General features: G+C 39.9%; 1 protein-coding gene across 1 annotated transcript in view; it reads left to right on the plus strand.

The window, feature by feature from the left end:
- The first annotated feature begins 503 nt into the window (after positions 1–503).
- kcnh8 (potassium voltage-gated channel, subfamily H (eag-related), member 8) overlaps positions 504–26999 on the plus strand; it is a 47812-nt gene continuing 21316 nt past the window's right edge. The window contains exons 1-10 of the mRNA XM_035529175.1: positions 504–579; positions 9208–9441; positions 10394–10525; positions 12159–12301; positions 12980–13214; positions 13484–13641; positions 21018–21225; positions 23297–23506; positions 24928–25127; positions 26545–26794. Of these exons, the coding sequence (XP_035385068.1) occupies positions 504–579; positions 9208–9441; positions 10394–10525; positions 12159–12301; positions 12980–13214; positions 13484–13641; positions 21018–21225; positions 23297–23506; positions 24928–25127; positions 26545–26794 (1846 nt within the window). The remainder of the gene's footprint in view (positions 580–9207; positions 9442–10393; positions 10526–12158; positions 12302–12979; positions 13215–13483; positions 13642–21017; positions 21226–23296; positions 23507–24927; positions 25128–26544; positions 26795–26999) is intronic.

The raw sequence follows: 26999 nt of genomic DNA on the forward strand, positions 1-26999 counted from the left end.
TTAGACTGGGTTAGGGTTAGTAAATGTTTGTAAATTACACTGGATTAGAAAGAGTTCACCAAACAGTAAATTACCAAATAAATTAGGGTGCATTCAACGTGAGATAATTCATTAATATATATTTTATATATTTTTTTCCTACTTATACCGCTTGTTTAGACATAAATAATTTTGAGTAAACTACCAGGATCGATTTATCCATTTACGTGTGTAATTTTTGGAATATTATTGAACCATTAATTTCTCAAAGGCTGATTAAGTTCTCGTCGCACCCGCCTCGCAGACGGCCGGAGAGCCATTTACCTGATTTGCACCTGCGGCCGTCACTCTCCCATAACCACAGGCACACGCCTCTCTTTCAGCTAGTTTGCCCACTCGAGAGACAGATGTCCGCATTGTGCCGAATCCTAGAAACTGCACGCTTTTACTGGAGTACTTTTATTTACCTTTGTTTTTATAACGCTCCATAACTTTGATGGGGACTTCGATCACAGAGCGTGAACATGCCTGTAATGAAGGGATTGCTCGCGCCTCAGAACACATTTCTGGATACTATAGCGACGCGTTTTGACGGCACACGTGAGTTCTTACAGTGGTTTTGATGTTGTCCGAAAAAAAAAACTTTTGGATACTAATAAGATTTCAGAGTACGAGACATAAGAAACTAAAGTCTGGGTATGAGATATGACAAATATTTGCTCTGCATAAAATGTGTCTGTATCTGACGCTAATAATACACTATTAAATGCAAGAAAATATTGTAGTTTATATAAAAATTGCATCTCGTTTGTTTAGTTAAACTAACAATTTATGTTAAGAATTAGCCTACAGCAGCCAAAACTACAGCGGTATAGAAAACATGTAAAGGAAACTTCTCAACCATAAAACTATGGTCAAAGCTTTTATACAGCGTTTTCCGTCCTCCTTAACTGTTGTGACATCTTTATACAAAAGAACCTAACAAAGTTTTCTGGATCAGCACCATGGACAGCACACGAGGGCTTTCCCGTTTACGTGATCAAGGTCAGCACAGAACAGAAACCCTGGCCGATTATCTCAGAGCTTCATGCAGTGGTAGCAGAGAGGAAAAATATCCTTAAACAACAAACGTATAGCAAATATCTTACGCTAAGGGAACTTGCATAAACTTTTCCATCTAGCGGCCCTGCTGGTAGCATCGATCAAATTTAATTGGCTGGTAGCAGCACAGCGTCTGGTGGGACTTAATCTCAACGCTTCTTTTCTGCGGCTGTCAAATTAATGTGCCTCGCTCATTGTCCCTTGCGCAAAGAACCTTAAATAATTGCAGACACGAAACTCTTTGTCCAACTTGTACTCCCTTTTAGCTGTAACAATGAGAATATGCATTGTGCGCTGTGTACGAATGCAGAAAACTACTAATGGTAGCTACTAATAAAGCAGTTAGTGGTTCTGAATGCAGTTGTGGTACATCCTACAATTTCCCCTGCAAGTATATGACAAACACTATTTCCTCTGTGTAAATTTCCTTTCTGACTGCTCTAAAAACCTTGGCTTAGATGACTTATACCATATATTGGATACTCTGACTACATGTTTTTACTGAAGGGATACAACAACATTCCAAGAGCTGTAAAGTTTGCACAGTGCTCAGCTGTGACTCTGTAACAGTGGAACCATCACCACCATTATACCTGCAGTACGTATAATGGTAGATAAAATCACCAAAATGACTAATAGCACGATGGTGTCCATAAGGGCTTTATTTATGCAGGGGCTGCTTATTGCCCTGAATCCTTTTGATAACAGCAAATACTTAGGAAATGACCCATGTATTACAGTTGTCATGATTATGCAGCAAAATTAAATTTTTGAAGTGCAGTGCTATTCAGAACTACTGCATTACAACAAAAGTCTTAAAAATTATTTTTTCATGCAGGTAGCATACAGCGGGTAATTACAGTGCATCAGTATTGGAGTGTTTTTCTGGTAGAGAGAGAGAGAGAGAGAGAGAGAGAGAGAGAGAGAGAGAGAGAGAGAGAGAGAGAGAGAGAGAGAGAGAGAGAGAGAGAGAGAGAGAGAGAGAGAGAGAGAGAGAGAGAGAGAGACCATAATTTTAGGTGAGCAGCCCTTTAAAAGAAGATTTTAGGTAATGGTTCAGTTAGCACAATTATAAGCAGGATGGATGACACCTTGGTCAGGTAATTGTTACATTTCAGATAGTTTGCTCATTGCTCAATGCATCTATGAGCAAAACTAAATGATTAATTCTAAATTAAGCAGATGTGTTTACTTGTCTGAGTATATCTTTGTCTCAGGGTGAGAAGCTATCTTGCATCTGCTTACACATATGTATTCAATGTAAAGCTGTGCACAAGCTATATGCTTATATGAACATCTGATATGTCTTCTCATATTGTTACACAAAGACTTCAGCGTGCTGTTCGTTCTGAAGAGATTTAAACAGTGAACTACTCAGACAGCCCATCTGTCACTATTAAAGAAAAAATTGAAAGAGAGGGAGAGAGCTAGGGGTGGGTTGGGGGAAAGAGGCAGGGAAAACAAGTAGGGAGGCATGCAGGTAAAAGGCAGGAGATCGAGGGAGAGCGCCACTCAGTGATTTGCTCTTCCTCTTCCAGACTGAGTGCTTTTAGATTATTCCTCTAATTCAGTGCTTGATTCTGGGTTGTTGTAGTGAATGAAACAAAACTCAATGCATTAGTACATCACTACAATGTAACACCAATGGCATGAAATCATACACACAAAAATATGCTGTGCATTAGTGGGTACAGCGTGTGCTCTTTCTCTGTCCATGAAATAGCACTGAAACATGGTCTGGGTTCCAGACAACACTTTTTATTTCTTTTTCATTAGGTTACCCTAACCCTGTCCACAAAAGCTTCTCAACTCCCTGCCAGACAGAGTAGAATGGAACTTTCTCTCTCTCTCTCTCTCTCTCTCTCTCTCCATCTATCTATATATCTTACTGAGTGGCATTCTAGAGCATCAGTTTTGTTCCTTGGATGAAACAGTGCTCCATGCTACTGACATTCTGAGCTACTTCAATCATTCATAGACAAAGAATGTAATGTCCATTAATAAAAGTAAAGGTTACACAAAATAAGATACCAATAACAGCTACAAAGTAGGAAAAAGTTAAAAGGTAAGTCTAAACTGATATTAGATTAACATTAATTTAGTCAGGCAAAGTCATAAATAGAATAATTAGCCTGACACACACGACAAACACACACACATATGCACAGAGAAAAATGTGCAATGTCTGATTCCTTGTGCTGGTTTGGCTGTGTATAAGCACAGAGGATATTCTTAATTGCCTTTTTCAGACTGAGGTAGCTGCCACTGAATTTTAACCCTAGTATGATTGATGGTGGCTGTATTGCCGAGGTCAACCAGCCTTCTCAAGTCTGGTAATTCCACACATAGAACAGTGCTATGCCCTTTACACTACAGAATGCCCATTTCAATACCTTAGTGTAGTAGAATTCAGAATCAGAGAAGAGAAGCACTGTGCCCATGAATTGGGACATTCCAAGTATACTATACCCAAAGAACCTACACTTAAAATGACAGGGATAACCTTATTGCTGTGTAATTAGCACCTGAGGTTGCAGTTTTGATGGTTTTCCAAGCATGTGCATTCAGACACACACACACACACAAACATACATCATATGTGCAATGCATCAGTGCACAGAAGATGCCTCAAACACAGCCAGTCCCATTAGAATAGAAGGTTACAGAATATTTTCTAACACTCCCTTTTCGCACTCCCGCTTTTTTCAACCAGTGGTTCCCTGCCTCTGCTTTCCATCACCTCTCTCCCGTCCCCTCTCCAGCCCCCCCCCTCTCTTGCCCCCTCTCCATGTATTCTTGCTCTCCTCACTAATCACACAGGCTCTTTAAATAGCCCTCAGGTGTTACAGTTTGGGACATGAGCTGTGGTGTATGTGTGTGCAGAGGGATGTGAAAGGAGAACACGAACAATCTGGGACAGGAGAGAAATGTGACCCCTCCCCTCACTCCTTTTGCCTTTCCCCATGTCGCCTCCCTTTCACTGTTTGTTTACCACACTATTTGTGTTCACTCTCCCCTTTTATTAAAGAACAAGGAGAGAGAGAAAACAGAAAAGGGGCATAATGACAAGAAAAAGAGAAACTTCAGAATAGCTATTATTTCCTAATAATTAACCAAATACCATCAGTGTCATACATACACGTACATAAAATATTTATTTCTTTGCTCAGGTACTCAATCTGTCCAATTACACATGACCTGACAGAGAACCAGATGGAGTCTATATGTAGATTGGAAAGGTAATTATTTTTGTGCACCTCTCTGTGTTTGATTCATCTGTGTGTGTGTGTGTATGTGTGTGTGTGTGTGTGTGTATGTGTGTATGTGTGTGGGAGGAGAATGTATAGCATTTTTCCTAACATAGCCAAAGAAGGAATGTCTTCTACCTTCTGAGAACAGCCTGTATGGTGTATGGTGACAAATTATTTGTCTGCTATTTAAGTATAATGTTTTTTAAAAAAAAATACTGTACCTCAATGAAATAAAAGGAATTTTAACCAAAAACAATTTAACCCTTACATATTGATTTCCACACAATTAAAGATTTTGAGAGTTGATATTACTAGGACTTCAAGGATTTTTGTAGTTGAAATGATAGGTTTTCTGTTTCAAAGACACACACACACATACACACACACACACACACACACACACACACACACACACACACACACACACACACACAGAGTTGGTTGGCTGCTGTAGAGCTGTCAGGAGGTTATAACCTGGACTGAAAAGATACAGAAATAAAAAGAGTGAGATAAATAGATAGACTTTCCTTTGGGATGGGCTGTCAAGCAATTTCCTTTAACATCCATCGACCAAGCCAGAGTTTGGGGAATTACTTTCCATCCTTTCTCTCCCCCTCCTCACTTCTTCTTTTGCTCTGCCACTCACTTTTTCTAGGATTTTATTGTTTCCTCCTTACATTCCCATTGCTTATTTCTTCCAATTCTCCACCGCATGTCTAACAATAAAAATCAGAACTTTGCTTTTGCTGAACAGGGCTCCTCTCAGTCTAACCAGCTTCTCTAAATGAGGCATCCAGTCAAGAACATTTTTTTCTCAAAACTGTTGATGAGTTCTCTTTTGAAAGATACATGCTGTACAATATGATCATGTTAACTTGTTCAATTATTTGACCCATGTTATTAATCTGTTTTTGACACATTGGTAGAACAATACCAGATGCATCCACCAGAACAATGTTAGAAGTATCCAACAGAAAATTGGTTATATAGTGAAACCACACTGAACTAGAGGGTGTGTGGGATTGATATCATGCTGAAACTGCATTTTCTTTTTCTGGTTATGTCATGCTGCAGTTCAAAAACAGCCAGAAAGGAGCAAGCAGGTTCATTTGTTTTATGCCACCCAAGGAGTAGAAGACAAAATTGCAGTTTTTGGGTGATGGTCTTTAGGTCTAACTCAGGTTTAAGGGAACATTCCATTTATCTTAAAATACAAAAAAGGTTCTGATGCAAACCAATAAAAATCCATGCACAAATTAAGTTATATTTGTTTTCTTCTTTTCCACCAACACTAGATAGGGTATTGGATGACACGCGTTTTCTATCAAGAGCAGTTGGTAGCGAGGGCTTCAGCTTTGTCCCAAATGACATTGCGGGTTTGCAGCTTGCTGATGAAGGTGTGGTAGAGCCCATCGTAACGCCTTCTTTGGGAGACAGCTGTCATCTATTCTGATAATGTACCCAGTTAGTCACAGGCGTTGGCAGGCAATGATGATGTTGAAGCTGGGCAGCTTGCTTTGTCAAAGCACTTCTGTGGTCAAAATATTGGATTTGTGGTGTCCTCCAAAAGCCACATTGATGGAAAAAATTTACAGTTTGGGTGGTACCTGCTGACACATTACAGACTTCACAGGTGTGTATTGCCATTGAGCTTAATGATAATGCAGTGACTGGTCTTAATGTGGCCTGAGAAAAAGCAGGCTGTGATGATACGATCATTGACAGGTTTCCAGCCAATTAGTTCACATGTTGCCGCCACTCTAAAGCCCAGTCCAACATGTGGATATATTGCTGATTATTGGCAGAATACAGCATTTTCTTATTATCACAGATTTTTTCTCTATTTCCAGTCCAATGAACCATGTTGGTGCTTAGTATGTACAGCCAATAGATGGCAAATTTAGTAGATGCTTGAATCATCCACCCTCATAAAGGGTCTGTGCATTCCAAGTTCCAATTCATGTTGTATACTTTGTGGTGCAAATAGGATTCAATATCAGGCTTTAGAGACCACCATGGTTTTATTTCCTCTGCTGTAATAGTTGAAGCTGCAAAACCCACACCACTTTGCTCTCTGTTCAATTTATCTTGTTTTTATAGTACATTGTTTTGTTTTTTTTTGTTTGTTTTTTTGCAGGGAGAGGTTGCTGATGTAATGCATTACCATCCTCCTTTCACATGCGGTTTGAGTTTTAAGTTATTAATACCATATTACTGAACAAAAATGGCTATTAACTTGCTACATTTACACTAAGTTTTTTAAAGAGGGTACTTTATATTCTTACTTCAGTACATTTGTAAAGTCAAATATGCATGTTCCCTCAGCTATATTCATCCATGTTCATCCTGTGACATTTTTAAGTAAATTTAATTCAGTACAGATTTCGTGTATTTCATTGAACTCCCAGTATTGCCATGACCTGGACTGTCAAGTGTGGCAGGGTTACTGAAATCCCTATACAGGGCCACTGTGTCGCTGTGTTTTGCTTCAGTTAGCCAACTGGTCAACAGGAAGTAGGTTGACACAGTCAACAGCCAATGGGCAAGATTTCCCCTGTGGGATGAAAGGGGAGCCTTAGGCAAGAGATCCAGATTATTCACACAAATTATACTAATCATAAAGTACTCACCAATTCCACAGTGACTCTTGTTATACTCATTTGCACAATATCTAGCTAATACAAAAACTCTCTTGTAGCTACAACACTTGACATAACTCAGCTAGCTAGCAAATCCCACACTGTCATGATGTTCCTGCTTCAGCATTGCAGTTCCCATGGCTTTGAGTGCCATATGGTTTTGTTTTTGTTTTCGTCCTGTTCCAGCATATCCTCTGGTCTCATGCTGTGTATATCCATATCCTTCATTGTCTTTAGCTGTGTCTTGTTTCCTCTGAGATGACTTCTTTTCCTGTGTCTTGCTTTGTATGTAACCCTTGCTGTGATTTCATTTTGTAGTAGACTTGCTGTTAAGTACCTTTGGTGTGATAGGTTCACTTTGTTTTTGTTTTGTTAACTTCTAGTTGTTGTTATGTTACATTCTGGTTATATTCTTATGACACCATGCTACCCATCACTGTTAAGTTGTAAGGTTAAAGAATTTATATTTTATTAATATAAATAATAAATTATTAAAATAAATGTGTACCACATCTGACATTAATTTATACATACCTTAATTGAGGATATATATCGTTTGAAGTTGGCAACAACTTTAAATTTTTAAAAAAAATTTTTTTTTACAATTAATTTGGAGAGATATCAGGTTTTGGATATACACTCATTGGCCACTTTATTAGGTACACCTTGCTAGTACCGGTTTAGACCTTCTTTTGCTTTCAGAACTGCCTAATTCTTTGTGGCATAGATTCAACAAGCTGCTGGAAATATTCGTCAGAGATCTTGGTCCATATTGATATGAGAGCATCAAGCAGTTGCTGGAGATTTGTTGCCTGCACATCTATGATGCAAATCTCCCACTATACTGTATCCCAAAGGTGCTCTATTGGATTGAGATCTGGTGACTATGGAGGCCATTTGAGTACAGTGAACTCATGTTCAAGAAATGAGCTTGAGATGATTTGAGCCTTTTGACATGGTGCACTATTCTACTGGAAGTAGCCATCAGATGATGGGTGCACTGTAGTCATAAAGGGATGGATATGGTCAGCAACAACACTCAGGTGGTGGTGTGTAAACAATGCTCAAATGGAAATAAGGGGCCCAAAGTGTGCCAAGAAAATATCCCCCTTAACAGTACACCACTACCAGGTTGAACAATCGATACAAGGCAGGATAGATTTATGCTTTCAAGCTGTTTACATCAAATTCTTATGCTATCATCTGAATGTCACAGCAGAAATCAAGACTTGTCTCTCTAAGCAATGTTTTTCTAATCTTCCATTGTCCAATTTTGGTGAACCCATGTGAATTTTAGCCTCACTTGCCTGTCCTTAGTTGACACGACTGACACCTGGAGTGGTCTTCTGCTGCTGTATCTGCTTCAAGGTTCAATGTGCTTTGCATTCAGAGATGCTTTTCTGCATAGCTTGGTTGTAATAAATGGATATTTGAGTTACTGTTGCCTTTCTATCAGTTCAAACCATTCTGGCAATTCCGTTCTGACCTCTGACATCAATAATTTTGCAGTTCTATTTTAATTATTAAATGTGATCCAGTGAAATAACTTGTTAGTCTTTTTACTACAAATGTTTTTACTTTTAATTAAGCAATAATTTAAACGACTACTTCTACTTCTACTTGAGTAAATATTATTTTAAAGTAGCAGTACTTTTACTTTTACTTGAGTAATTGTTGTTTTTAAAGCAACAATGCTTGTACTTGAGCACCATTTTTGGCTACTCTACCCAACTTGCTTACTGAATTTCTTTTAGCATTAAATCATAATTTACCTTGGAGCCTTCAATGTGCAGTTGATTTCAGAGACACATGTTTAAACGTATTTAAGATATTATTATTCTATGACCCATAGAAGTTTATGGGAGATTATTTTTATGGTAGTTTTTTAAAATAATCTATTTCCCACAGTGAAGTGTGCAGATTTTTAAAATTGTTATTATTTTTTTTAGAAAGACATTGGAATTATTATTTAGAGTTATGGCAATCACTATGACAACTTGTCCGCTCCAAAACAAGTTCAGTTGTGGTTTAGTTCAAGGGAGAAACAATCTGGTACTTATCAATGAATGCAAAGAAAAAAATACAAGTGGAAGTGTCAGGTGAGATAGTTAATGTAAAAGAGCTGTTTATCTTAGCAGAAGGCTACAGTAGGCTATTCAACATATTGAATGATTTGACAGAATTCTTTTTTTTGGAAATATAATATTGCAGCATATGTTTTCTATCTCTTGCCACAGACAGCAATTTCATCCTGGCCAACGCACAGGTCTCAAAGGGATTTCCTATCGTGTACTGCTCTGATGGTTTCTGTGAGCTCACTGGCTTTGCACGCAGTGAAGTCATGCAACAGAGCTGTGCTTGCAAGTTCCTGTATGGACTGGAAACGAGTGAGAATCTTATCCTGCACATGGATTCTGCACTTGAGGAACGAAGTGAGCTGAAAGAAGAAATAATATTCTACAAAAAGACAGGTGAGGAAAACGTTTAGACTGTTTTGCTTACAATTGAAAACACATTCGGCTACATAAGCCCTGGACATTCTATTAGGCCAATGCAGCTCTTTTTTTCAAACATTTACACGTTTTTTTTAGTTAGGCTTTTATTTATTTAGATAGATTAATTTACCACTACACTATCAGCACAGCTCATATTTAGAAATTTTATTAGCATAAAATTATAATTATTTATCAGTAAAGAACTGTAATTCTTACAGACCATTTAAGGACTTTTTCATGTATAAAATGGTACTCAGAACCCAGCATTTCTATAAAAGGCTCTATTTTAATTTTTTTAAAGATATAATTAATAGAGATAATAATTTAGACCCTATCAATTCTTTCAGCCAATACTATATTCTTCTCCCACTTTGTTTACCTAACTTCAGAAGAATATCAGCAGGAAAGGTGTAGAATCAGCAGGAAAGGTGTAGAAACCTTTTGCTTGACTGAGCATCCCTGGCACACTCTTTTAAAAGAGGGTTTTTCATCACTCCTTTCTGCCCTTGGTAATAGTGAAGCTCTTTCTGATGTGGAAACCTTTTTACAGCAGCTGAAAGCGAGCAGATGGAATTCCCCCCGAGGCTCCCTGTAAGAGGCTGCTAGTGAGACACACACACACACACACACACACACACACACACACACACACACACACACACACACACACATATACATACATACACAAAGACACTCAAAACCACAGATCACCACCCCACATGCACAGTTAATGCAATGGCCTTGTTCTTACTATAATAAAAGTTCCCTAGTGATGGATTTCTTCATTTTTGTTTTTTACTTTGAGTACTGTTGGGATTTCATGGCCAGTGATTTACTTTTAAATGATCATCATGTTGTGTGTGTGTGTGCATGTGTGTGTTTGTGTGTGTGTGTGTGTGCTATGTTATATTCTTCTTCTCCATTATAGGTTGTGTGTTCTGGTGTCTGCTGGACATTGTACCCATTAAGAATGAGAAAGGAGATGTTGTTCTATTTCTAGCTTCATTCAAAGACATTACAGACACCAAGGCCAAAGCTATTTTTGAAGAGAAGAAGGAAGGTTAGTGAGTGTGTGTGTGTGCATGTGTGTGTGCATGTGTGTGTGCGTGCATGTGTGCGTGCGTGTGTGTGTGTGCTTGCATCCGTGAATATGTGTGTAACTAATCTCTGCATGGTAGTGTGCAAAGATTTGTAAAGGTGTTTGGAGGTAGGGGGTAGTGCATGTTTAAGGGAGTTGTTAGTGAAGGGGAAACACCTTCTCCGCCATGGTGACACAGATCAGTATTGGCCTTGAGTCTTTTTGGAAAGGACACTGTATAGGAAATCCCAAGATCACCCGACTCTGTCTTATTGCTCAAGTGTTACTCTCACCTGTTTTTGTCTGTACCTCTTTTCATATCACCACTTTCTCTTCTGCCCCACTCCAAGACACTTCTGCATTATGGATATCATTATCTTTTCTTTGTATGTCCTGCTCTGTCTATGTAATGCTCTATGTCCTGTACGTCCTGCTCTATGTCCTGTTCTGTCATGCTTTGTCTATGTTCTTGTCTGTCTATGTCCTGTTGTATGTCCTATTTTATGTCCTGCTATGTGAAATTGGGGGTGGGCTTGGTCTATTATTAGCACTGTACTGCAGGGCTCTAAGATGACTGCAGTCTGTTATGGATGTCTTTCTGCCTCCCTCCTCTGCTCAAGCTCATAGTTTGGAATGATCTTCACCCACTGCTAATAACCCTTACCACCATCACCCCCTACCTTTTTTGTTTAGCTTACTTGCCATCTCTAATCTCCTTTCTCTTTGGGATTCTTTTGGTACATAGTATAACAGGGCCTCCGGCTACTGATGATGTCAGATAGGCTGTCTTCCTCTCTCTTCTCATTCTAGCTATAGACACATAGGGCACACACATGCAGCACTACAACTACAATGTAAACAATGTAAATTTCAAGTTCCTTCCTTTTCATTACTGAATTGCTTTGTCATGCTGGTGATTAGCTTTATGTCCAGCATTTTGGAATGGCCTTAGGCTCAAGGTTCAGGTTAAGCAGGTCAGGTGTAGAAAGAATTTCTGTAGTGTCCATAATTGTCATAGTTCTGCATCCACTGATGGGGGTCAGTACAAGCTGAAATAAGCCATGGAGAGTAAATTCTAGGTAAAATGACCCTGGCCTCTTATTGGCTATTTGTATGAAACAGCAAGAGCAGCTTTCCTTTTGCATCATAAAAGCAACTAAATTACTTTCAGAATTACAAGTGAATTATTTCTATTCAATGCACATTTGTGATTGCAAAGTTCAGGAGGATGAATGTGGGGGGCATAATGTGTTAAATAATGCTCCGAACACCTTACATAAAGGTCCCTTTATATTGGAAATGTCGAGCCTTCTTATGTAATACCTCAGCAGCATCACATTTATGTAAACCTTCATTCAAAACAAACTTCTTATTTATGAAACAAGATTTAGGGTAAAGATGGCCATTCTGGTGCTGGGCAGTGTTTGAAGATGTAGACTGAAAAGGGACTATATAAATGTGTGGGACATGGATAAAGTAAACAATGGAAAGTGATTTATTTGAGTTAATGTAATGCACTTCTTCCTCTGTGTATTGGTCGGCTTGAGAGTGGGAGGTCGGGTGTCCTTACAGGACTGTACGTATTTCTGTTTTCCATGCATATGCCCTTCTCCAGAGTGCCATCGTGGGCGGGTCAGGGGCAGGGTCAGGGGCAGATCTCAATTTGGCTCTGCCCACCTGCGTGCTGGCACTGTCCTCTACCACATCTCAGGACACCTCCACAACAGACAGAAGCAGAGTAAAATCAAACTCAACAAGGTGAGAGAAGTGAGTGAAAAAGAACATGCATGACAGAATGAGTGTTGTTTTTAGCCTTGTTTTTATTTTTGCTGTAATATACACTGGAATTATCTTTACAGCCTTCCAGTAAGAATACTGCAGTCATACACAGTTAAAATTCCCTCCACACTCATGCTGTCAAATTACAGTTCATTTTAACAGTTAATGTACATGTAGAGGTTTAAAATGAACTGTTTCTAAACCTAAAGTTAATTGCCTTCATCCTTAACTGTTTACCCTGGGTGAATGCACAGACAGGAACATTTGTATTAAAGATAAATATGTGAGTATTTTAGGTAAAGTGAGTTGGGCTAACCCTAACCCTCCAGAGAGCAGTCAGATTATCTGCAAGGTGCACACACACTGAGTTTTTGGAAGTTCATAAACTCATTTATATTAAAAAATAAAAGGAATGAAAAAAAACCCAAAACAAAACAGGAAGCTAATGGCAAAAAGTGAGATGTTATCAAAACCACCTGTACAACAGCTCCACACAGCACACTTGGATGAAAGGGAAACAGAAATTTCAGGAAGGGAAAGTAAAACTGATGTTGTGAAACATCTGTAAACATCTCTGAAAAACACATCCTTTCAGTGCCCCTGAGGTTCTTAGTGTGTAACCCTACACTTGTTTCCTCTTTGTCATCTTGGTATCAGAATGTGTTTGGTGATACACCTGCACTGCCAGAGTACAAAGTTGCAGATGCCAAAAAGTCGAAGTTCATCCTCCTCCACTTCAGCACATTCAAGGCTGGCTGGGATTGGTTAATCCTGTTGGCTACATTCTACGTAGCCATCACTGTGCCATACAACGTCTGCTTTATTGGTGATGAGGACCTGACACGCAGCACAACTGTCAGTGACATTGCTGTGGAGATCCTCTTCATCATTGGTGAGCTCAGTCTTGAAATGTGACCTCATCTGCTGCTCAGTATCTGAAAAATATTCATAATTCCTCCTATGTCTTTCAGGCTATAGTTCAAGCGTTGATTAGTTTATCAAACCACTAAGCCTTTTCACATAATTACTGCATAGTTGCTGACTTGAAATCTTCACAAAGGCCCTGTACACCAGAGAGTATAAAGAGATATCACTTAGAATCTGCTGAGATCCTCTGGCGTCTGAATGTGCTGACTCAGTGCTATTTCTGACTCATTGCAGACATCGTGTTCAGCTTCCGCACCACATATGTGAGCAAGTCGGGCCAGGTGATCTTTGATGCACGCCAAATCTGCATTCACTACATGACCACCTGGTTCATCATTGACCTGGTGGCTGCACTGCCCTTTGACCTCCTCTATGCCTTTAATGTCAGTGTGGTGAGTGTGGGCAAAGATTTCATGCTCTTGTTATTTTATTACACTGTGTGATTTCAGTGGTCTTATAAGGCTGGTACAAGTCACACAGTATGTGATGATGCCAATAAAACTTTGGTAGAATTGCATTTCTGACTGTGCTATATTGTGTGTTGTTAAAGTCACACTGTATAATAAAGATTCTGTAACAATAGATGTGAGATGAAAGCATATGTCATCAATGGGAATTTCATGTAACCCGAAGACGTCCTCTTATTGTCCCATGAGTTTCATGTCACCCAGTAATGACCTCTCATTGCCCCATGAGTTTCACACCACCCAATGACGTCGTTTCATTGTCCCATGAGTTTCACGTCACCCAATGACATTTCATTGGTATCTTGTAGATGAGCCTCTTAGGAGAGGACACACTGCAATTTTGATTTAGTTATAGAGGCACTATACCGGCCGCTGCGAAATATGTCACACTGTGCATTTTGTGTACACGGATCTTAACTCACAACTAAAGATAATCATATATGATGAGCAATTTGGCACAGGACAGCAAAATTAGGCTGATTATCTCACAGTGTGAACCCAGCTTAACACATTCAATCTAAACCTGCAGTAGGAGTGCCAGAGATAACAACATTACCAGACTGCAGGTGTTTTGATTAATTACTCCAGTAGGATCATGTTGAGTATCATTTGGTTGCAATGTATTAAGGGACTTAAAACTCCACCATCTAAATGATATGGAACATAAATCTAGAAGTACCTTAAAATTTTGCCAAGCAGATATGAATATTTTATATTTTGGTTAGTGATATTGTATGCAGAAAAAAACCTGACACTGTTTATCTCTGTTTTTAAGATTTAGCCAAGAGAAAAACATTTATAAAAGACTCATTACATGGTATTTAAGAGATTATAGTGTATATAATTAATCTGTATACAAACCGCGGCAAAATACAAAATATTTTTAACCCTCTTCATGTATTTAATATAATATTAAAGGGTTGCACTGCATCTGTGTATTATTAAAATTTTACAAACCTCTCAGAAAAATTTAGGTATGCCCTGTTATCTAAGAGAGACTCAAGATGAGTTATCTGTTACATCTCTGGCTACTGGCTTCATGGAGGTAAAACTTTTAATGAGTGTGTTTTGAGAATTTTTGCTAAGGGAGGGTTGCAACAGACTAAAAGATTGGTTGACGTGGGCAGTTGCTGGGATCACAGAGCATTGGTTTTTAATTGAGAGGAAAACTAGAGATTTCAGTTAGATCTTGCTAGCCAAATCAATCAGTACTACTTGTGTGCACACACACGTATACACACACACACACACACACACACACACACACACACACAGGGTGATGAACCCACTGTGAGGTAAAAGGACATCAAACATGAATAGAGCTCCACTGTGGCTTATTAAGAGAGATAGAAAAGAGAATGAGGGAGGGAGAGAGAGGTGTGTGAGGGAGAGGGAGGGAGAAAGAGAGAGAGAGAGAAAAAAAGAAAGAAAAAGCATTGTGATCCTGGTGCTTGTAACATGAACCTTGGTGATCTCTGGGATGTTCCTTCCTATCTTCACCAATTACAGATTTCACCCTCTGGTCCCCTGATAAGCACTCTGCGACTGCTCTTCAGCTGCACAACACACACACACACTTAAGCACACTCACACAGTGTATATAAATGTCTGCTCTCGGTTAAATTCCCCCTCTGTCTCATTCTTCTCACTAATTCCCCTTTAAGGACTGATATTTTCACCACTCTCATTCTTTCTCCTCCTTATCCTCTTTCCTCTCCAGTGACTTCTCCACCTGTGCTACATGGATTGATATTTACTATATATGAATCTCAATAATAGTTTCAGACTAAAATAGATATAATAAATAAATTCACTATTGTTAATACAATAAGAACACAGTCTTTTTGATAATTGCTGAACCAGGGGCCATGACTGACCTTACTGCTCTGTTAATAACACTAATGTTCTCAAAGCTAAAGAGCTTCAGACCCATGTCCTCCTATATTCTCTTATTAATATTTGATTGTTAGATGAAGGATGATTTGTGTTATGCTGTAGGAATTATTATTTAATGCTGGAGGGATATGAGAACACAGGCTCTCTTTGAAAGTGGACTTGTTATTATAATAATAGACTAAATAATGAGTGTTATTTACAGACTCAGCCTAAGGCTACACAAGCTGATGGGGTGTGTGGGTGGGTGGGTGGGTGTTGGGTTGTGTGTGTTAGTGAGACGCTGTTAACTGCTGACATCCATAATGTAGTATAGCTAATTTGAGAGTTTACATTTGATATGGTCACTTACTGTCTCAATTTTAGAGATAGGTTTGGCAGTGTTATCTGATCCTAATGGTGTGTAGTATAATGTAGTGTAGTCTGGATTTGCTCCAGCTGCTGTAAACAGTAAGCAGTTACTACAGCAGTATTTCATAAATCTATGCCCTAGTGGCTATACAGTAATTTTTGTTCTGATTATTTAAAAGATGACTGGATATTATTTTGCGTTGTGGTTGACAGAGAGCTAGTCTAGTAGTTCCACTTTACCTTAGCAAAGCTCTATCGTTCATCAGCACACATATGTACAGAAGAACAAAGTGATATTTACCCTGACTCTTTAGTGTTGATAGACAAATCAGAGGAATATTGTCAGGGTATTGTCATGGTTTCCCTTCCTCTGGCCTTGTGGTTCCCATGGTGACATGCTCCACATGCGCTTTGTTTGTTTGTTCAGTTTCCACCCTGGTCTCTTGTTTTCAGTATCTTGGCCCATTGTTGTCTTCACCTGAGTCTTGTTTTCTCTTAATTCACCTGTGTATTTAGGTCTTGTGTTCTCCTGTTCTGACTGTTGGCTGTTGTTTTCATCTTCCCGTTTTTGTGCATGTAAGTTGCCTGTATATTTCGAATAATTGGTTTGCCATGTTCTCATGGCTCCTTTAATTTAATTTTATGTTTTTGTTCCCCAGTTTGGTCTCTGTTTTGTTCCCAGTTTGTGACTGTGGTTTCTGTGTTTGTCATCTGTTAATGAAATGCCTTCTAATCCTTATCTTCTCAACCTCATCTTCTAAATCTCGGCTCGCCCTTATGTCCTGCCTTGCACATTGCCTTCGTCATATGATAAATACACTGACTTCATAAAGGAGGAGAGGTTGTTCATGGGTGTTTTTTTTAATCACAACATTGGGATTAAGTGGTTAAAACAGCAAGCCAGTTGGCCCATCTAGAGGCTGTGAGTGACAGAATATGTACATAGTTAAGCAGTGTGGACACTGAGAGGGGGCATTTGTCTCTGACTGCTTTAAGGTTTAAGAGGCAAAAGCAAAAACAGCAAAATAAATGACCTACACTGCTTATAAAGAAGAGCCCATATCACACACTGCAGTCCCCCACTTAGCTGAGTGACAAGATACAGGATGAAAAAATGTGCTATGATCCTGCATCAAACAGGAAGTCATGAATCCAGAGTCTTCATGCACAAAGACAGTGTTTGACAGGGTCACAAATGCCTAGAACCAGTGCAGACACCCAGGCTGATTTCAGCTGTTCAAAAGCAGCCTGTGCTGCATTAGAGTGTGTGATGTGGTCATATTGACAAGGGTTACCTTTAAGCAGATCCTACTGTAGTTGTAAAATAGCAGCATAGGAATCAATTGAGGGCCTACAGTATTTACAGAGACCCAAAAAGGCTTGCAGTTTGTGAACTGTAGCAGGAAATGACATTGTAACAATTAGAGGGTATAGAGGCAGGATGCAAATGCTGAGAAGAGCTATGTTTATAAAATGCAATTCCATAATCTGTGTCATACAGGTTTTCATGGTTGAAAAGCCAGAGGAATCAGTCATAGAAACAGAACTGGAATTCATAATTAACAAACTAAAGAACACGATGTCTAAACACCGAACAAAGAAACCAGGGGATCATTAAAGATGAAAGCAAAGCAAGAACATAAGAAACACTGACATAAAACTCAGCACATGAAATGTTTAACAGAACAATGACCAGTCACAAGACTGGAGAAACAATAAGGCTTACATACACAAAATAAGAAGACTTTATTGAGCCCCTCAAGGAAATTAACTAATTAAAATACTAACAGGAGACACCTGGGGCAGATTACACAGGGGCAGGACAACAAAGCAAAGACAGGTGGAAGGCCTGACAAAAGCGGGGCACAGAACCAAAACAAACAGAAAGCACATGGCTAGACAAGAAAACAAAACAAAAGAAGACATGGCAGGACATTGCCATAGAAATCACAAAGCCAGAGGAGGGCAGCCATGACATGGAGCTTCTAGCAGGAAAAATAGAGCCCTGAGTATCTCACGGTCCCGAATTTTGCACTCAATCACAGCATAGCGGAGCTTTTACAATTCTAGCCTTGTGGCTTGCTAGCCTTGCTACCTTTTGTCACCAAGAGATACAAATGTGCCCTTAAATCTTTTTCATGTGTATACTGGTCTTCACTGCTTAAAAAGCACATCATCAATGTACTGGAAGGTAACAAAGAAATATAAGATATCCAGCCTGAGAGAGATGCTGCCTGATTACCTAGTGATAAACAGTTGGGGTTTTGTGAAAACCTTGTAGTAATCTGGTCCACTCTGCTCATCTCCAACAGTGATTTTAAGTCAGTGTTGTCTCTAAGGGATCATGGAAAAGATAAAAAATCATTAGACATGTCAATGACAGAAAAGTAGCTGGGAGTTTCAGGTATGCCATTAAAAACAATCGATGAGTCAGCAACCACCAATGTTCCCCACAAAAAATGCCATGAAATCATTTTAGGTCCTAGGCATATTTCAGCTGGATCAACTCAAGTGAGAAAAACACCAGTGTTACCCCTACCCTTAGCAAGAACATTTGTCTGTAAACAACCCTTCTAAGGCTGCACAACTTTCCTTTGATAAAATAGTGATTTGAGCTCCTGTATCAATCAGAAAAGAAACATCCTGTTCCCCTGTATGAACACCAACAAAGATATTTCTAAATTTTCTACAAATTTACTGATTGCAATAAGATGTGCAGGAGCGGCAGGGCAAAGTACTTTGAAGGTGGAGGCCGGAGCTGTTGATCTACTTTGAAAGTGGAGGATGGGGCTGTTATCTTAATTTAGCCTTAAGGCAGTCCCTGTCTTGCCCAGAGTCAGCGAGTTTCTGTTTTAATGACTTCTGGAGCCTTTTAGTGACTTCTGGAGCCTCTCATATGTTTTCTGAGCATTTCAAACAGATGTTTCCTGCTCTTAACACTCTTTGATTAGTTCAGTATTTTGTCTGGAAAGTCCAGCAATTTGCTCCTCCTGTTGTGAGGATTTTGACTCCTAATAAAGCCTAATATTGAGTTAACATTATTTAAATGAGTCATGCTTAATGACACACCCAAGGCCTTTACACTCCTCTAGAGTTCAAGTTCTTTCAGCATGAAAGCCTTTAGAGGAAAAGTGCTGAGTTTTTTTTGCTTGCAGATGTTTCATCACAACCTCTTCTATTTCCTCTTTGAATTGCAACTCAGGCATTCAGTCTAACCACTCTGGGAGCGAAATCAGACTTTAGAAAAGAGATAAAGGAGGGTGTAGATTTGGAGGTCTCTGCTCAATGAATGTTATCACCTCCTGACCTTGGTGTCTGCTTCCACACAGACAGCCTTGGACTATATCTCCCAGCATCCACCTGTCATCAGTCAGTCCACCCAGATCCACTAATCACAGACCTCAAGTCAATAAAATGTATTTATATAGCAATTTTTTTTTTACAACAGTTGTTGTCACAAAGCAGCTTACAAATATCTGTGTCCAAGCCTCCAGTGAGCAAGGCTTGTGAGCCGAGGGTGACAGTGGCAAGGAAATATTCCTTAGAGCATAAGGAAGAAACCTTGAGAGGAACCAAGAATCAAAGGGGGAGCCTATCTTCCTCTGGCCTTCTCTCTCCTTTGTTCCATGCCTCCTGATAATTGAATGAACTCACATGTTCTTAATCATACCTATATAAACTGTTTACATGTCTACATTGCAAAAATATTGCCCTGTCTAGTGCATGCATACCAAGCTGTTTCTGGTTTACCTGTGTACCATCCTGTTTTGTTTCTTGGTTGTCAGTTTTGCATTTGCCCTATCTGGTTTGGTCACTTGATTTGACTGCTTCTATTGGTTTTGGAACTTGGACTGTTGTCTTGTTTCACTGTTTGCCTGCCCCATTTATCTGCACTGGTTACTCACCTGGACAACAACCATGGCTCTGTATTATCCCACTATTAACAAAACAAGCAGGTTCGTTCATATCTGCAAGCACCTGGGTAGTGTCTGTCATGCTACAAATAGTACTCAAGTACGTAATATAGGAATACTGTAAAGTGACGCAGTAAAACCGGACATAACCTTTGGTTGAAAAATATGAAATTAGCTATTTTTTTTCCAAAAGTGTGAAGCTTTATCTGCCACCCTGCCACGGCTTCTGCTAGGACACTGTCCACAGTGAACTATGTTACCCTTCCTATGCATCCCCAGTCTCCTGATGTCACACCTATGTCATTTTCCATAATATGTTTCAATATATAAGCCGTCTTGTTTCTGTGTGTCTTTGTGAAGTCTCATTTGTGTCTCACTTATGTTTCTGAGCTGTAGATTATCATTTAGTGTTCTTGTGTATCGGTTTACTGCCTGAATCATTGGATTACTCTCCTTGCCTGTTCCCTTTTTTTTGCTCTGTTGCACTGAGCTACCGCTGCCCTATATGGTTACATAACGTATATACATGCTGGTAACTTACACTGGTTAATTACATATATAAACCTCAATTACTTATATTATCACATCTCCAGTTGTGAACTGTAAATTGAATTTAAAAGTACTGTACTTAGAGGTAAGCATTGTGCTTAGAAGAAAGCTTTTTAGTTAGAAGTAATCCTTGTACTTAGGCAAAAGTATTGTATTTAAGGATAAGCATTGTACTTAGAGGCTGCCAGGTCCATTTGGACAGGTTGTTTACTTGGCTTCATTCTGTCAGTGGCTGTCCTGCTGTAGCCCTTAGGCCTTTGTGAGTGGTAAAAAGCGAGGTAGATGCTGGAGTTGATGTAGCATGCAAATTTGACCTTGGAATGAGTTTCCCTAAGCGCCCAAAGCCTTCAGCATTGTCCTCACTTATGTTTTTAAACTGAACAAAATTGAAATGATTATTACTTGAGTAACATACACTCTCCCATCATCTTATAACTGTACTATAATTGCAAGTGACTAAGAAAGAAGCATTGAACTTACCCAGTATGAATCATATTTTCTGTCTGCACGTGCTTACTCACTTATACTTTACTAAGGTAGAATATTGTGAAAAGTTGATTCATTCTCCTTTAACGGCCCATCTCTGTGTGGCAGGTGTCGGTGGTGCACCTGTTAAAGACTGTGCGTTTGCTCCGCCTACTCCGCCTGCTGCAGAAGATGGACCGCTACTCCCAGCACAGCACAGTCGTGCTCACCCTGCTTATGTCCATGTTTGCCCTACTGGCACACTGGATGGCCTGTATCTGGTACATCATTGGCAAGAAGGAGATGGACCACAATGCACACACCTCCTGGGATATAGGTAAGAAACTCTTAACACTCACCCTGAACCCTGGGATATAGGTGAGACCAAACAAGTACAAAGAAGCACTGATACAGACTTAAACACACACATGCACTAATATCCAGGCCTGCCCCAACACCTTCAATTCTTATGTTGTAACAAACATAACCTGTAGACAGATGTCCTACACCGGACAACATTGTAGTCATCTGCCTTTATGATTCAGTTTATTCTGCCACTAATGTAAACTTCATCTGTGACTTTAACTTCATCATTCAGAGCTGACTAGAGGAGGATTGATTCCCTTTTGGGTTTCAGCTTCTCTGATGATTCTTTCATTCATCCCTGTCACTACCACCCGCGGCTTTCTCACTGGGGTCTGGACCTGAATTTCTAAACTGAATTAAAATTGAAGTCTTAAAGACATACAGAACAAAAGGCTGAAGAAGCATGAAAATGATTAGCCTGGTCATTGAGTGACAGGTACAAAATAACTAAACATTCTAAAAATAAGTGTGAGCAAGATTACTGTGAGCAAGATTACTATCACTGGAATTCTGATGATCTGAATTCAGATGATCCGAATTATGATTATTGAGAACTTAGTGATCATACAACAATAAATATGGAGTGACATGAAAAGCTTGATTTGACAATGTGAACCTGGGCACAATGGATTTTACCCCTCCTGTAAATTGAATCAACTCTGAATAACTGTCATTTAAATATCCACTCTGCCAAGTACACTCAACAGCCCCTGGAGTTAATTCAGTACATTCTTAAGAAAGAGAGAAAACGCAATAAAAAAGGAGAAAAAGAATGATAATGATATGATAAATGACAGCATGGTTGTAGAGGTACAAGATAAGGTATGACACTGTGATGTGGGGACATGAAAAATAGGAGGGAGACAGAGGGAGCGCATAGAAGCAGGACAGGACAGACTCAGGATGCCCTCAGAGGACCAGCCATGGAACAGCATTTGTTAGAGCCCTACACTCCCCCTTTGAACTATAATTGGGCTCAGTACTCAGGGCTGTGGTCAGGAGTGGTGCTGGCAGCTGGGAAAGGGGCCTGTCACACTACCTTCAGTACTGAGGCACACAGCTCCACTCCTTACCCTGCTCTGCCACCACCCGCAGGCCCTCTCCAGAGGGTAGTTACTATAGCAACAGCGGTCTGGAAATTGTGTGTGCGGGCAAGTGAACAGGAACAGGTAGAACATGGGCAGCCAATTAATGAGAAGTTGTGTTACAGTGTAACTGCGGTGCTCTGCTAGAAACGAGCAAGTGCTGTATCCATGTGGAAAGGCCTGGCTAGCTCCTAAGTGCCAGCACAGCAGAATTCCCCAGTTTTGAATGATCACATCCAGTGCTCATGTTCAGAAGGACCTGAGAATTCTGCAGTGTGGGTCATAGCAGTGTTACCCACTCTGTTATAGAGGGGGGACTGTTGCCATTATTTGACATTTCTCTGATGTGGTGCTTAAAAGGACACAAAAGAGCTACACTTATGGAGAAGTGTACAAAGTGCGTTGGCAGAGATAAATGCAATAATCAGCCAGAGTCCTGTCTTAGTTCTGGTATAAAGTGGTCTAAAATGTGGGAATAGCTGTATTACTGTGGATCAAAATCACATCTTGCAGGGGAAATAACACCACGATCCAGCCTAAATATTAACCACTGTATGTTACTTAGTCTAAACTTATCTAACCTCCAACCTCAGTCTCATCTCCTGCTCTAACCGTATTTATTTTTAAAACAAGTATAGCATTTAATGACTAATGTCATTTAAATATCGACTTTGCCAAGCACAATGTATAGCATTTATTTTCAGAATTATTTCACATCGAATGACTGTGTATTTCACAACAGTTAAAATTGATTTGATAAATGTTACATTTACACAATATGCAGACTATTTGCTCACAGCAAAGTTTTAAATGATACAGCTCCCAGGTGTCAGAGGAATGCTAAGAGTGTCAGCTATGTAATCTTCCTCTCATCCAGCACTAGCCCTGTTTTGCCCTTTCTGGTCATGCTGAGCATCCTGAGTGTCCTGAGTGCTATCTCACTGCTACTTTCTGTAGGCTGGCTACATGAGCTGGGTAAGCGTCTGGAGTCCCCGTACGGCGGAGTGGCCAATGGCTCGGCTGTCGGTGGCGGCCCGTCTCTGCGAAGTGTCTACATCGCCTCCCTCTACTTCACCCTCAGCAGCCTCACCAGTGTTGGCTTTGGTAATGTTTCTGCCAACACAGATGCCGAGAAGATCTTCTCCATCTGCACCATGCTCATTGGAGGTGAAGAAACATATGTGTGCGTGTGTGTGTGTGTGTGTGTGTGTGTGTATGTGTGGGTGTACGTGTGTGCATGTGTTTTTGTGTTTTTACTGTGGCAGATGGGTCAAAGTTAGGTCATTGTAGTAATCTACGGGCATTTTCTCTGAAATGTCACCCTTATCCAGAAGGCAGTCATGTCCCACTCCTGTCTATCCACCAGTAAAATTGGTGTACTGTACATACACACAATGCAGACAAACACTTTTTCTCCTACAATGCAATTTTCACCTGCAATCAAACACCAGCTACATATCTGTGTTTTACATAGGACAGGGTGGCTTTTTGGTCCCCAGCTCCTACATCTACCGCTCCATAGGTACTAGTTGTGCCAAAAATCACACACCTGACTTCAAAGTTTTAATGTTCCTAATTACCTTGATGGAATGGAAAAGGGGGTTAAAGGTTGGGCACCCTTAGCTTACTCTGTACACCAGTCATGTGACGATGATCAGAGAACATAAAATAACTGGGAGAATGTGTAACGTATTGTGGCCCGAGTGCCGCAGGGCGAGGGGCAGGACGCACAGACTACATTTATTAACATAGAACACTAACGGCACTCACAAGATTCACACACGAGGAACATGAAATGGTTAACGTTAGACAGATACAAGAAACAAGAGTACATTTTACATTAACATGAAACATCCATACATTACGTCTACAATAACCAACACCCTGCACACTTTGACATGGGTTTATATAAATTTAGACAAACAAGGTGCAGGTGTGCGCAGGTGTGGTTACAAACAAAACTGCCTCCCACTGCACGTGGCAGGCCAAACCACATGACTCAGGGGAGGCGAGCGTTCTGTGACAGAATGTCAAATAACCAAGTAATAAATCCTGGATCTTAATAACAGAGATTGTTAATATATGTATTAGACTCACTGAGATAAACTGTTATTATATTACTAAAAATCAACAGTAGAAAAAATGGAATAGACCAAAATATGTTTGTCTTTTAATGAAGCTCATGTGCATGAATTTGCTGAATGTACAGAATGTAATTGTGTGTGCGTGTATGTGCTCTCTGCAGTCGTAAGTGTGCATGTGTCTACTGAATGTAATTGTACACGTGCATGTAATCATGCACGTGTGCTGAATGTAATTGTGCACATGAGTGTGTGTGGGCTGAATGTAATTGTGCATCTGTGCTAAATGTAAGTTAAGTGTGTGTGTGTGTGTGTGTGTGTGCATGCTGAATGTAATTGGCTCCATGTAATCATGCACGTGTGCTTAATGTAATTGTGCATATGAATGTGTGTGCTGAATGTAACTGTGCGTCTGTGCTGAATATAATTGTGCAGATATAATTGTGAATATAATTGTGAGATTGTGCTGAATGTAATCATGTATTCAAATGTGTGTGGTTCCCACAGCCCTCATGCACGCTCTAGTTTTTGGCAACGTGACGGCCATCATTCAGCGCATGTACTCTCGCTGGTCATCATACCACACACGCACTAAAGACCTGAAGGACTTCATCAGAGTGCACCACCTTCCCCAGGCCCTGAAGCAGCGCATGCTGGAGTACTTCCAGACTACCTGGTCAGTCAACAATGGCATCGACTCCAATGAGGTAAACCCAAATCCTGGCTGAGGGTATGTGACTGTATGCAACTTAATGCCTGAAGATATCCTAGAGGTATACCTGTGGGCAGTACCATGGCTTGAAATTAGTCTTTCTGCAAAACATTTCTGCTATACATTTATGCATTTATGCATTTATGCTGTATCCTTAGTTACACTAGCAAGAGAACTTTTACTCTTGCTTTATTTTTTATTCAATGTAGTCAATAGGTATAGTAATAATAATTTTTATTAATATTATTTTTGTTGTTAATCATTCTTATGATATTAATAATTCTTCTAATTATATTCTTTATTTATACAGATACATAATGGTCATTCTTCTGTTCCAGAAAAGGACCCAACAAAATCAACATCACTTATATTTTAAACTGACATTAATGACTAGTAACTAGTACTCTTTGACAGGTTACACAAATTATTACAGACAGTTGAACAGGAAAAAAGAAACAGGTCCATGACATGGAGAGAGAGTGGCATAACAGAGAGACTTTCTGCAGTGTGTCCTTGAGCCCAGACACTCTACTCCAGTAGCAAGAGGAGTAGGGGGAAAGGAGCTGGAATACACCAGGCTAAATCACAAAGTTATGAATAATAGATGCTCTGGATGACGATAAGTACAGGTGAGAGGGAGGGTGAGAGAGCAGGCGAGAGAGCAGGTGAGGGAGAGGCTGATAGAATGGGCGAGAGAATGGGCGAGAGAGACATAAGTGTGCTGCTCGTGGATGATTGAGTTATAGATGTCACTCAGGCGGAATGAAGGATGGAAACGTGAATGAGAAGAGGGAGGGATGAAGGGCAGTGAGAGAACAAAGTAGAGAACCAGTGTTACGTATAATCCTAACCCTTAACCCCAAGCCTTAATGCTAAACTCAAACCCTAACCTCTAACACTAATCCCTAACCCAAACCCCAAACACTAACACCAAACCCTAACCCCTAACTCTAATCCCGAACCAGAACCTTGATCCCTAACCTTAGCCTCAAACCTTAACCTGTAACCCTAACCTTACACAAAAATGAAATGGAAACGTAAGAAAGGATCAGAGCACCTGCTGGTAATCTGAGGGGGAAAAGGATTGTTGCATCTCCATCTGTGGGAAGGAGATAATAGACAAGTGCAGATTTATGCTGTGTAATCACAGAGCTGCTAGATAGGCTGCATGTTACTCTGCAGTACAAGTTTCATGTTGTTATTATTTATGAATATCATCTTGATATGGTAACTGCTCTCTGTGTTTCTCTCTGTGATTCTCTCTCTGTGTCTCTCTCACACTCTCTCATTCAAGTTACAAAGTAAATTGAATTGATTAGTCATTTTACACTAGAACTAAATTAACATTAAAACATTGAATGCTCCATACATGTTTCTCTCAATCTCCATGCTGTTTCCTTCCTGTGTTGCAGCTCTTGAAAGACTTTCCTGATGAGTTGCGCTCAGACATTGCAATGCACCTGAATAAGGAGATTCTGGAGCTGGCAGTGTTCTCGTCTCTAAGCCGGGGCTGCCTGCGCTCGCTGTCATTGCACATCAAGACCTCGTTCTGTGCCCCAGGAGAGTACCTGCTGCGGCAGGGCGATGCCCTCCAGGCCCTGTTCTTTGTCTGCTCTGGCTCCATGGAGGTGCTCAAAGATGGCATGGTGCTCGCTATTCTCGGTCAGTTATCCTTGTGGACCTACATGCCATTATGCACATGGACAAACATTAAAACATAATCACATATAAGTACACTAATAAATGCTTGGCCAATCATATGCAAGTAAAATATATATGTTAAATAGTAAAAAATATTTTCTATAAAAAAATCTAAAAGAAAATATATGACATTTGAATACCCTGCTCATCGGGAAGCACTAGCTGC

Source organism: Electrophorus electricus, chromosome 8 (genome assembly GCF_013358815.1).
Source record: "Electrophorus electricus isolate fEleEle1 chromosome 8, fEleEle1.pri, whole genome shotgun sequence".
Classification (NCBI taxonomy): Eukaryota; Metazoa; Chordata; class Actinopteri; order Gymnotiformes; family Gymnotidae; genus Electrophorus; species Electrophorus electricus.